A 13,443-nucleotide genomic window follows, 5' to 3' on the forward strand; every position below is an offset into this window, starting at 1 on the left:
CCAGCTCTTTCTACTTCAGAGAGACGCCTCCCCTGCCTCTCCTGCTCCCAGCACAGGAAGCCAGCACGCGGCACCCAGCTGTCCTCTTGCCGAGCGTCTGACACAGGCATTGGCCCACAGCCTGCGGAGAGGCGGAGCTTCTGTCTCCGGGCCTCTTCAAAAAGGATCTGAGATCTGAAGCCCAACTTGCAGAAGCCCGAGCCCCCTCCTGGCCTCTTCCACGGAGCTTGTGATTTCCTGCCTGCTTTCTCTTTCCTTTCAGGATCATCTTGGGCTAGAGGCTCATTTCAGAGGAGGCTCAGGTCTTGTATTTTAATGGCAGCGATGGAAAAACATGCAAATGTTTCCTTGATCTACCACCAAGACCTGGAATATCCTTTGAAGGAATATATGAACAACACCGATGACTACCTAGCTTTGCTCTGTGGGCCTCGGCGCAGCCACCTCTTTCTCCCGGTGACGGTGGTGTATGCACTGATTTTTGTGGTGGGAGTCGCTGGCAATATCCTGGTGTGCCTGGTGATTCTTCGGCACCAGACTATGAAGACACCCACCAACTACTACCTCTTCAGCTTGGCCGTCTCTGACCTCCTGGTCCTGCTTCTTGGCATGCCCCTGGAGGTCTATGAGATGTGGCGCAACTACCCCTTCCTGTTTGGGTCCGTGGGCTGCTACTTCAAGACTGCGCTCTTTGAGACGGTGTGCTTCGCCTCCATCCTCAGCGTCACCACAGTCAGTGTGGAGCGCTACGTGGCGATCCTCCACCCGTTCCGCGCCAAGCTGGAGAGCACCCGGCGGCGGGCCCTCCGGATCCTTGGCTTCGTCTGGGGCTTCTCTGTTCTCTTCTCTCTGCCCAACACCAGCCTCCACGGCATCAAGTTCCACTACTTCCTCAACGGGTCCTTCATCCCAGGCTCTGCTACCTGTACAGTCATCAAGCCCATGTGGATCTACAGTTTCATTATCCAGATCACCTCCTTCCTCTTCTACATTCTTCCCCTGACTGTCATCGGTGTCCTCTACTACCTCATGGGACTCAAAGTGAGTATCTAAGCTGGCTGCAACCCTTAGGGCAGCCCCCCTTCTTTTTTTTTTTTTTCTCTGACTCAAAGTTCAGAAGAAAAAAAAAATGGATAAATTCAGTGTTGGAAAGGAGCATAGAGAAAAATAAGATGTGCTCAGAGGGAAACGAAAAGTTGAAGGACTGGCTTAAAATTGGACGAACAATGATTGGACAAATCATTTCCTTTAACTCACCTTATTTTTCCCTCTGTACTTGTGGTTCTCAAACCTAGGTGTCCCTCTGAATCACCTGGAAACCTTACTAGGGATACAGATGTGCAGGTTCCCTCCTCCAGGAAAATCTTAGTAGCTTTGAAGTGGAGCCTGTTTCAAACAACACAAAGTCGACACCCCTGGGGAGACTGATTCACACCCTGCTCTCTCTTTCCTGCCCTCTCCTATTGCCTGCACTGAAATTTCCCTCCTCGCCAACTTGATCTGTGTATAAAACTATGCTTGCCTATTTTATCCTTCAAGACAGATGAACAGTTTTAAATCAGACCCTTCCTTGGGGTTGCTCCAATCCTTTGGTTGAAATATCAGGTTAAAATGCAAAAATATGACTTGAATGAGATCAACCTGACCTTCTTTTCAACAGGTGGAGACTGAAGGAGGGGGAGGTGAGCAGAGCATATGAGATAGAGTAGAATAGAGTGTGAATTAAAAAATAGCTGGAATTATTAGAAATTTATCTCATAGTTTGCAATGTATTATAATTAGAGATTCCTTTCTTAGGCTCATGGTGGTGAAATTATTTCTTTCTTTAAAAAAAAAAACTTTTTTCTGAATCTAAATTATGTGAGAGAAGCTGTTATTTTTGTTTGTTTTTGATGAGAATGGTAGTGAGTCATATAATTTCTTTCCTGGTATATTTTGCATCCCAATTCATAGAGCTGAACTCTGTGACAGTTTTACACCATTTAAGGAGGTAGCTTGTGTAGGAAATAATCCTGAGACCATTTAGACTCCCAAGTGTGAAGCTCACATATAACATGCCTTTAGGCAAGCCACATGATTCTCCCCTGAATTAGTTTTTACATTTATAAAATGAAAAAGTTACGTGAAATCATATCTAAATCTCCTAATAGCTCTAACAGTCTATGGTTCCTTTAAAAAGGGAAAAAGAAATCTGTGAGTGGGAGCACTTGAATTACCAATGAAAGGAAAAAACAAAGCAGACATCACATTCACATCATCTGTGCTGATGACTCTGATATTATGTGCTGTGTGATAATTAATATATTCATATCTCAGTGCATCTCTGAGAAAGGTGAGTATAAGAAATGAAGTGTCCCACAGGCGGTCCTTTCAAATAAACACTGTGCCTAAAGTGAGTGGCAAAATCTAAGGAGGAGAGTAGGTTCTAAGTACCACAGATGTTTGGTCAGAGGAGTAAATCTAATCAGGCAGAGAATTGTACCAGTCTCCTCCTGGAAGGCTGGCCCTGTAATTTCCAGAGACATGTGTCACCCTAGATGAGCTCACAATCCTCGTATCTTTAGAAATCTCTGTTCATCCCACTGGAGGAAAAGGGCTTCCGTGTGATTCCAAATGTCATGAGCCCTATGAGAAAAATCCACATAAAACTTATCGATACCATCTCTTCCAACAGCAACCACTTTTCTGGGGTCAACTGGGAGGAAATATTTAACTTTCAATGGGAAACATGTGTTTCCCTTCCAAGCAATTACTTTAAGTGTCACTTTGTTTTGTTGTCATGAGTCTATAGTTACTTTGTATCAGAAGCTAAGTGACAGTGGTTTAGACACCACCTGAGTTTGCTTTGTATGTGTAATGCAACTAATAGTATCTCCATCTCAGGAAGAATGAGGTATTACACAGAGGATACCAAGAAAGGAACTATCTGATTAGAATGTCACTCCTAGAGAAATTTAAAGATCTCTAGATTATGAGTCAGAAGTGGGCATTGGTCTGTGCCATTGGTCTCAAAGGCTTTGCACCTCTTCCTGTATCTTTGCCAGAAACACTCCTACTGTCTACCACCACAATCTCTTTTACCTCTCTCACTCTCACTTATCCTTTAAATCATGTTTCACTCATACATCCTCCAGGAAGCTCCTCCTGATTCTCTAAGTACCTGGTCCCTCTGTAGATACTCATCATTCCTACTTATTTCCTTTCATTGCATTTATCACAATTTATAATCCTATACTTATAGGTTTCTTAATTCCCCTCCTCTTCAACTAGACTACAAACTCAATGAATGAATAAATGAGTCAAACTTATTTCCTTTATTGCCAGACTTCAGCTTCCTAGGAGACTTGAAAACATTGTCTCAAAGGGCCTTTTTGATCTAAACATTTTTAAGAGATTCAAGCAACTCTGATCAGTATGAAGTTGTTGACTCCCTTGCCAAGTCTAAAACTAAAATTGAATCTGGGACCCACTGCCTTCAGAAGGCAGAAAACCAAGACTGATGATGTCCCAGGACCAGGGAAGAAGGAGGGGAGCCATGTGTGTGCTCAAAGCTGAGCATTCAGAACTGCTTCATGATTCCAGGACACAAGGCTCCACTGAGCAGCTCTCCAGGATTTGAACATGCCAATCCCAGGGCAAGCTCCTTCCCATCTGGGCAGCTCTCACCTAGTCCTTGTACCTCCTCCATGCAGCATTAATGCATGAGCTGAAGAGGATGGATTATGAATCATAGCAGAATTCAGCCATACCAAACAGGGTTGGACTGATTTTTTTTTAATAAACAGATTTTTAGACTGTAGAGATATTTACACCAAGTTATGATTATATGGTATTTTAAAGCTATACAAGTGAACCACAAGTTATATCAATGAAGAGCTGATAGAATGATTTTAATCAATATAAAAAACTGGTCAGGATGATGTACCAATCTGAATGGTAATCAACCCCATGTCTCCCCTTCGCCGTTTGTCTTACATAGATAAAATGAGTGGGGTAGGAAGGCTTCTGCACTTCCTATAGACTTTCTATAGAGTGATGACAATTTCTCTCCTCTTTTTGTAAGTTGACTTTTAGAATAAATGTTTAGGGGTGGGTGGGAGTCATTAACAGATAAATATCTACTTTGGAAAATATCTGAAGGGAAATTAAATTATTCAACAAGAAATAAAGCAGCATTTTTTTTATTATTTTTTAGGGCCACAATCATGCCATATGGAAGTTCCCAGATTCCCAGGCTATGGGTCAAATCAGAGCTACAGCTGCCAGCCTATACCACAGCCACATGGGTTCTGAGCCACATCTGTGACCTACACCACAGCTCACAGCAACGCTGGATTCTTAACCCAGTGAAAGAGGCCAGGGATCTAACCCACATCATCATGGATACTAGTCATATTCATTTCTGCTGCACAATGGGAACTCCTAAGGCAGCATTTAATATTGGCCAGACAAATTGTCTGGATTCCATTCTATTATTTCAACCCCTTCAAATTCTGTTGTAACAATGTATAACATACATAAATATTCTGTTTCTGTTTTTTACCCTCCTCTAGTTGGCTAATTGTTTCGCTATAACCTAAGGAAGCTGAAATCCAAGTAGTGGTTTTTCTTTTCAGTGCAAACTACAAAGCACAAAAATCCTGTTCATAAAAGGATTGTGTGAACAATTTGCTTGATATTTTACTTAAGGAAACTGTCCCTTTGGGTGGAGAAATTACCAATGGAACTGTTAAACCCAACCAAGTAAGTGACTGATAGATTTTAATAATCTTTCATTGTTCTTCATTATGGACTAGAATCAAATAATGGAATAACTATCTTCTAAATAAGGACAATTTTTAAAATGGTTTAAATAATTGGAAACATTAGTAGACTTAATTGAAGATGAGTTAGGAAGATTTGTAGTTTGATGTCTTGCTCTAACCTTAAACACCAGAGTTTTTCTTCTTGGAGTATCTGGATGCTTCACTGTACCAGCACCAGTACAGCTTGTGGGTGAATGATACCATGAGATGTTCTAGATTCAGTAATCCACATGAGTGGGCCTACAGATACAAATAAGTAACTATTTCATGAAAAATCAGGTTTTATCATGTCTTTCAAGTAGACTCAGGACTAAAATCAGAATCCCCTTAAAAACAATAATAGGTAGCTTTTGAGTATCATGTGCCAGTCATTGAGTTAAGTGCTCTACCTGCATAATTTTGTCTTACTGTTATAGTAACAATATCACCTTTAACTCCATCCTATTTATTCCTAATAACTGCACAATATTTCCTGCTATTTCTTTCCAAGTTCTAGGTGATTCTGAAGGGTCAAATCTCATGGAACTTTAATCCTTCAATTTTCTGAAGACACGGGAATATGTAGAGCGCACCAATATAGTCAAGAGACAGGTGGTCAGGTTTGTTCATCATCCACATGGATCCTTCAGGGCAGTGGGATGCTGAAAGCCACGTGACATTTAGGGGTTCACATGTTTTTAGGGAGACAGGACATTGGTTGGTTGAACTTTGGAGGCAACTTTTAATGATCCTTTCTTTCAAGCGTTATTTTACTTTTAATACCTTCTCTAAAATATCTTGTAAAAATGCAACCTGGTCCAGGAAGCTCACTGGTTACTAGAGCAGTCTATTTCGTGATTGCACATAACTACATTAATTTCTTCTTTAGCGTAAGTTGAAGTATGTCTCCTTATACCTCAATAGATTGATCCTAATCTACCCCAAGACTATATGAAACAGGTGAATTTTGAATTTTCCTTCCACCAATGGCCTCAGCTTGTCAAAATTTTTTTTTTAATTTTTAGGGCCTCACTAGCAGCATATGGAGGTTCCCAGGCTAGGAGTCAAATCGGAGCTGTAGCTGACGGCCACAGCCACAGCCACAGCCATGCCAGATCTGAGCCATGTCTGTGCCCTATACCCAGCAGACAAGGCTTGGATCTGATGTTGCTGTGGCTGTAGTGTAGGCCAGCAGCTGTAGCTCCAATTCAACCCCTAGCCTGGGCACCTCCACATGTCACAGGTGTGGCCCTAAATTAAAAAAAAAAAAAGAGAGAGAGAGAGAGAAAGAAAAAAAGAAAGAAATTCCACCATTTGATGAATGATGTAGCTCTCCAATGCTGTGGAAGTTCAGAGGAAGAAGAAGAAAGGGGCTATTGTGGCCACAAAGGCCTTCCAGGACTGAGTAGGTGGACTTGAACTGGACAAGAAGACTGCAGATGCAGGAAACAATGATCTTCGAACTTTTCAGATGCTGCCTTAAGGATTATCTTCCAACAAGTTGAGTATATTTTAACATCTCAACTCAGAAACATAGGCATCCTTAGGGATAATGTTTGTAAAGAAGGGTTTCCCAAGTTGTGTTTCTTAAGGTGGGCTCAGTCTTCCCCTGAAAAGGACTGGGAAGGGTGTTCTTTAGTCAAAGAGGCACTCCCCCCTTTGAGACTCGGGTGGGAGATGTGGGATGTGGAAGATGGAAGTGCAGGATAGTAATACACGTGCCCCAGTGAGGTTTGTAATTTCCATTAGCATTTTATGACGCTGAAAAGAGACACCATAACGACTATAAACTTCAGGGCTGACAGAGTACAAGTTTCGCTTTCTACTCACCCACATACCACATGGCAGAAAGATACCAGTAGAATAAATATCTAATATTTACTGAATGAATAAGCCTATATGAAATGTTTTAATTCACCATTTCTCATTTTTCATGTACTATCTATTAACATACTTCAGAATTAGGGTTCTACAGAATAGTCTATAATAAATGGTTACTTGCAACTTGGCCACAACTATCTATCCAGTTAATTTAGGTAAGCTGGATACAAATCCACCTCCAACTTGTTAAACATTTTACAAATTCTTTTTTTTTTCCTTTTTCCTTTTTTTTTAGGGCCGCACCTGAGGCATATGGAAGTCCCCAGCTAGGGGTTGAATCTGAGCTGCAGCTGCTGGCCTACACCAGCAGCTCATGGCAACATCATATCCTAAACCCCCTGAGCAAGGCCAGGGATCAAACCCACATCCTCATTGATACTAGGAGGACTCTTAACCTTCTGAGCCACAAAGGGAACTCCAAATTCTTACATTTATTTAAGTCTAGTTTTTCATATGTAAAATGAGTCTTAGTCACATTTCTCAGATCTTAACAGGAGAAAAATAATGTTTACATTTCTTAATATCTTTTTCACTTCCCTTGCAGCTGAAGAAAGACCAACCTCTTGAGGCAGATAAAGCAACTGCAAATATTCAAATAGCATCCAGAAGATCAGTCTCTAAAATGATGTGTGAGTTTTTTTTTTTTTTTTCTTATTTGTTTGTTACAGCAAAGGAGTTGCACTTGGTATTGATTAAGTTCTTCTGGGATCAGAATCAAAATTCTCCTCAAACATAATATCATGCTCTGGTTTTTCCTTGGCTTACTCAAGCTTTTAAGACTTTTCAATTTCAATTTCAGTTTTTAAACCTCAAAATCACACACTAAAGTGCATCCATTGTAATACACCCTGTGCTGTGTTTGGTAAATCACATTCACACTCTGAGCTTTTGATTATCTTTTTCCTCCTCTTTTTTCCTCCTCCTATCTTGTGTTATGGTCTTCTTCAAAATTATTATGAAAACCTTGAATGCTCCACTCAGAAAATGTGCAAATGAACCTACATCAAATGGCTTACAATCTATTTCAGAGTACCTTGCACCCCTGATACCAATGCTCGGATCCCATGGGATCTTTTAACTCCAGATTGAGAACATCTGGTTAGGAAAACTTTTAAGTAGTCATTCTACCTAGACATTGTGTGGTTTTATACAGATAAGATGTTTTAAAAATATCCAGGAACTGCACCACACTCTCCCAAAAGAACATTATAAAAACATGTGATCCAGCACTGATTTAATGAAATACTGAACAATGAAAGAAAGGAGCTTTGTCAAACCTGAGGTTTGGAAGAAACACATACTCCAGGCTAATGAGTATATGAAATATTGTAATTATATGGTGTCTAAAAACAAACAAAAAAAACTGAAGTCACTGAAGTTTATCTTTTTGACTCTCCTAGTCATCTTCTGGGAAATTTCTTAGCCTTTCTTAGCACCTGGCTTTCCCTACTAAGAAATCTAGGATCTTTATTATTTCTCCCCCTTTCTCCTTGATCATAATCTCTCAAAAAAAGACTTGAAGTGTACAAATATTAAAACCACAATGATAAACATACTGTAAAGTATTTGCCTTTGGGGACAGAGGGTTTAATTTTAAAAGGAATTCATTTTTGTGTAGGTAGTATTGAACAGATTAGGGACTTTTTCTTAGGGGGTAAATTCAGAAGAATCTTCCAGATATGCCTGAAATCACATTATGTAAGCCAACAACTTAAGTTGAATATGGTTAATGTACATGAAATATATGTACTATTTACTGTAGAAAACATCAAATTATTCATGAGTACAGAGAACTATAAAATTAACACCAAAGTACCTATTGCCCAGCTTCAGAAGTGATCAAGTCATAGCTGATTGTGTTTCATCTATATCCCTATCTTTCCCTTAGCCCCTATAAGATTATTTTGAGGCAAATCTCAAGCCCTGTGTCTCGAGAAAGCAAAGTACAACTTAACTTCAGGAATGAAAAAAACATACATATTCATATTTGTGGAGATGAAATGACCCATAGAGAAACTATGGTAGCACCAACTCTGTCTCAGGTGCTGAAAGTAAAAAACTGGAAGGTGCAAGTTCCTGAAAATCCGTAATTATTTCAAAATAACAAGTCAAAATAAACATAAAGAAACCAAAAGGAATATTGTACTATGGCTGCTTAAAGAAGACACATTTCCAGCCCAATCTACAGATGCTTGTAAAACAGTATTACGCTCATGGTTGTTTGATATTTCTCTCTTTCCCCTGATCCTTTACAGAATTTTAAATGATTAAAATCATAGAAGCTTCTAATTTTTTTATCAAATAAGCTAAATAACAAACTATGACCTGTAGTATGAATTTATAACTTTAAAGAATTATAGGGAGTTCCCGTCGTGGCGCAGTGGTTAACAAATCCGACTAGGAACCATGAGGTTGCGGGTTCCATCCCTGCCCTTGCTCAGTGGGTTAAGGATCCGGCGTTGCCGTGAGCTGTGGTGTAGGTCGCAGACGCAGCTTGGATCCTGCGTTGCTGTGGCTCTGGCATAGGCTGGTGGCTATAGCTCCAATTAGACCCCTAGCCTGGGAACCTCCATATGCCACGAGAGCGGCCCACGAAATAGCAAAAAAAAAAAAAAAAAAAAAAAAAAGACAAAAAAAAAGAATTATAAATTGTTTGAACCCAATTATTTTATTTATATATAAATGTGCTTACAACAGTCTACAAGCAACATAATTTATTCTCCACAGTAGAATGTTTTCAGAACTTGCAATATATTCAACACCGTTTTAATTATTCTAAGGGAAACTTACATTAAATAAGAAATCTTGTGCAATCCCAGGGAAAACTGCTATATCCTATAAACTTCATTCCTATTTTTACTTATTCTATGTAGAGGCTCTTTAAGATCTAGTTGGCACCTAACAATTTTAACTTAACAAAGATGAAGGGGAAAACATTAGACAGAATGGACGGACTGTATACCCAGTCTTGCTTTGACTGCCTTTTGCTCTCCCACTCATCATCCTTTTTCAGATGTCTTGGTCTTAGTATTTGCTATCTGTTGGGCCCCATTCCATGTTGATCGGCTGTTCTTCAGCTTTGTGAAGGAGTGGACAGAATCCCTGGCTGCTGTGTTCAATCTCATCCATGTGGTATCAGGTAAAACTTTAGCTTGTTTGGTTGTATCACAAGTGTCCATGTAACTGCAGCTTCTTCATCTCGCCTAGCACAGCAGGTTCTATCAGTGTTTATCATGGGGACTTGCCAAAATGAAGACACTTGATTTTTATTTTATTTCAATATTAATTAGGTATGTTAATGGTTCAAAAGGTATACACTGTATTACTATTTTAGATACTACTTTATGAAAGACCTCAACTTTAAGCATGATGAAAACGGTCTGAGGAATGACTCCTTTGGTCTTCCATACAATGACCACGTGATTTAATTGGTTCTCTTATTAAACATCCATGTCCCTGAAGTCTCGTATTGTCTTCAGCAAGTGTTAGATCCTCATGAAATCCAGCCAAAAGGTATTCATGAGGCATCAAGGTCTGCTTTTAGGCTACTTTTATGTAGTTGGTTAAGAACACCACAGAATAGGGTGGAGAGTGGTGGAAAGGCTGCTAAATCAGAGGACCTAGATTTGCATCTCAATCCTACCCTTAATTTTCTGAGTGATATGCAAATATAGCTGCCTTCCTGACAAAGTTTCCTCAGCTGTAAAATGACAGTAATGCCTGCTCTGTACATACCATGGACTAAAAGCGAGAAGCAAATAAAATAGTATCTATTAAAGAGTTTTTTAAGCTGTAAAATGCTATAGGTTATCTTTTGACAACCATCACAAGTTTGTAAGTAGGTATCACCAACATTTTATGATTAAAATCACAGTTCCACAAAGGAGAACTGACTTGTCCAGACACTCAGTTGGCAGATAGTAAAGACAAGGTTCAGGCCTGAGTTACCTAACTTCAGGTTCAAAATCTTTCCCCTAAAATGGAGCAGAGAATGGCCACAGGAGTCTCTCTTTCTCAGTTAGACCACTTCTGTCCCTCTGCCATAGAACTGGCTAGTTCTGTTGGCTGTTTAGGTTATCAAAATACATCATTAGAGAGGAAAGATATGATCAATCTGTGCAAGGTAAGCTATACATGTGCACAGAGCAAAATCAATAGTATTCATTTGTTTATTGATGACCATATATTATCTATTTTCTATCACCATCTCTTTTTTTTTTTTGTACTCAGCAGGGCTTGTGCACCACTTATACCTGGATATTAGGAGTTTCCCCCATGTTAAACTATTTATTATTCTGGGCAAAACCTCAAAAATGTTTATAGCTTTTATCTCTGTGGTCATGAGAAAAATGGAAGTATTTAAATAAATTGGAAAACAAACAAGGTCATGAGCCCTGACTAATTGACTATACTTTTCCAAAGGCAGCAGGCAACCATTTTAAGATTCCCAAGTTACAGCATTTACAGTAACATTTTCCTGTTGAGATATAACTTCTCCTTCCTCACCCTTGCATACCAGATGATGTCTACACCTCTTAAATCCTACCCCTAAAATGCCCCCAACTTGCCTTTTGACCTCAAGTTATAGTATTTTCATTCATAAACTATGTGCTTGTCAAACTGGTGAATTACAAATTTCTGCACATCATGCATTAATTACCCTTGCACGATAAATATTTCCACCTCAGCACATTTGCTCACGCAATGCCTTCTATCTGCAATATTCTCTCCTCTCTTCCCCAGTATCTTCTACCCTCTTCAGGGCCTGGCTAGAATCTAAGAACTCCCATTAAATTTGTCATGACCATCATAGTTCTTCTGTTTATGTGAATTTCCAGAACATGGCTGTTGAGATCCATATTTTGCTCCCTTAACAGGTATTGTTCAGTATTATCCTTTTCTTATTCACTCAAGTTAGGCATCAACCTTGTCTCTATAATACTGTTCCAAGTCCTTGGAGAACAAAGTCTTGTCCACTACTTTCCAATGTACCTCAAATGAATTATCGAACAAATTAACTGTCTGTAGAAATATCCCTTTCCTGCATTTCTCCCTGCCCAATTTTGTTCTATAGAAATGAGAACAACAATGACTATACTGAACACAGTACCTATCACTTATTTATATTCTTAGTTATTCTGGCCCTTCTGTGGATATTATCTCAACATTAACCTTACAACACTCTAGGGAGGTGGATTCAAATGGTATTTTCATACCCATTTTACAGAGAAAGATAAGTTGAAGTGCAAGTTCTGTCTCAGGTCACAGACTAGATGAGGCCAAGATCAGAAACTAAGTCTCCTGATTTTCAACCTTGGGTTCATCTTAGCCTCATAGAAATAAAATAGGATATGGTAATAAAAGAAAGGTGTATACCAATGAAGAAAAGGGCAGTGTGCAAGGCATTTGGTGGAGAAGACAAATGGCAAAATACAAATATTCGTAACTTTGGGAACGAGGTGGGAAGAGAGCCCTCGAGGGAAAAGACTAGGTGTGGAAGGATATTGTGAACATTTCTTTGAAGAGATATTTCCATTATAAGGAGTCTCATAAGAGACTATACCTTGATTGATTTACTCCTCCTCCATTAGTTGCAGTTTCGAATTACAGATTTAAGAAAACCTACAATGGATATACACATCTCTCTATCCTCTGATAGTTAAGCATCTCTCATTAATGCTATGAGAACACATCCTTTAATTAAACAAGTGGGGATCAAAGGAAATTGCTGAATATCTCAGAGATTCCTTGCCAGCTTAAATTTTTCCAAGACACTTTAATCTTTCTGGGTTTGATTCCTCAGTACACAGGTGGTGGATGTGTTCAGAGCATTTTGTATTCTCCATTAGACTCTTGTATGAATTATCACTTCCAAAAGAGGCAATCAAAGGAATTTGAAACCTGTGTTAAATAGTTATGCTTTTCCCAGTTATGCCTCTCACTCAGCTTCTCCTCCTGGGCATATCCAGGTGTCTTCTTCTACCTGAGCTCAGCTGTCAACCCCATTATCTACAACCTATTCTCTCGCCGCTTCCGAGCAGCTTTCCAGATGGTGATCTCTCCTTCCTGCCAACGGCGGCACTCCCAGAACAACCCACAGGGGCCATCTACACAGCGGAACATCTTCCTGACAGAATGTCACCTTGTGGAGCTGACTGAAGATGCAGGTCCCCAGTTCCCTTGGAGGCCATCCACCTGCAACTCTCACGTCCCCACAGCCGTCTGCACTAGACAGGCACTGAGAAAGGAACTCTCAAGGAGTTGACACTGCCCCATGGATCCACACTCCAGGCAGGGGTATCTCATAATTTGTGCCTATTTATATCATATTAAGGCAGAAAAATGACTCTTAGAACTTATATATCCACATTTAGGGTTTTTTTTTTTTTTTTTTTTTTTTTTTTAGTAGATGTGAAAACTGCTACTTAAACCTGAAACCTAAATCTAAAACCTAGAACCTCCTGAGTTTTAGTTATCTTTCCCCTATCATACCTGCCCCATGCCCCTTCACTTATTTATGGAAAAAAAAAAAAAAACAAAAAAACATGACTAGCAAAGTATGGCACCTATACCTTGAATCATTTCTACCATTGGGAATGGTTTGCCCTGGTTATCCACATTCTGAGCTAGACTGTCATTCTTACAACCAGTGGTCCCTGTGTAACACAGAGGGAGGCATGGAGATGCTATTCTACTTTATATGATTTGAGGGACTCTTGCCAGTGTTCTTCCACAGCAAACTATTCAGCCAACTGCCACATATTGTGCCATTATAATA

The 13,443-nt window shown here is 39.7% G+C and overlaps 1 protein-coding gene across 1 annotated transcript; it reads left to right on the forward strand.

Annotated features, from left to right (window-relative positions):
* On the forward strand, positions 316-12,930 carry NMUR2 (neuromedin U receptor 2). Its single transcript, NM_001315615.1, is given in 4 exon segments — positions 316-1,041; positions 7,210-7,294; positions 9,679-9,804; positions 12,635-12,930. Coding segments are annotated over 4 exon segments (1,233 nt in total).

This window comes from Sus scrofa, chromosome 16 (genome assembly GCF_000003025.6).
Source record: "Sus scrofa isolate TJ Tabasco breed Duroc chromosome 16, Sscrofa11.1, whole genome shotgun sequence".
NCBI classification, from domain to species: Eukaryota; Metazoa; Chordata; class Mammalia; order Artiodactyla; family Suidae; genus Sus; species Sus scrofa.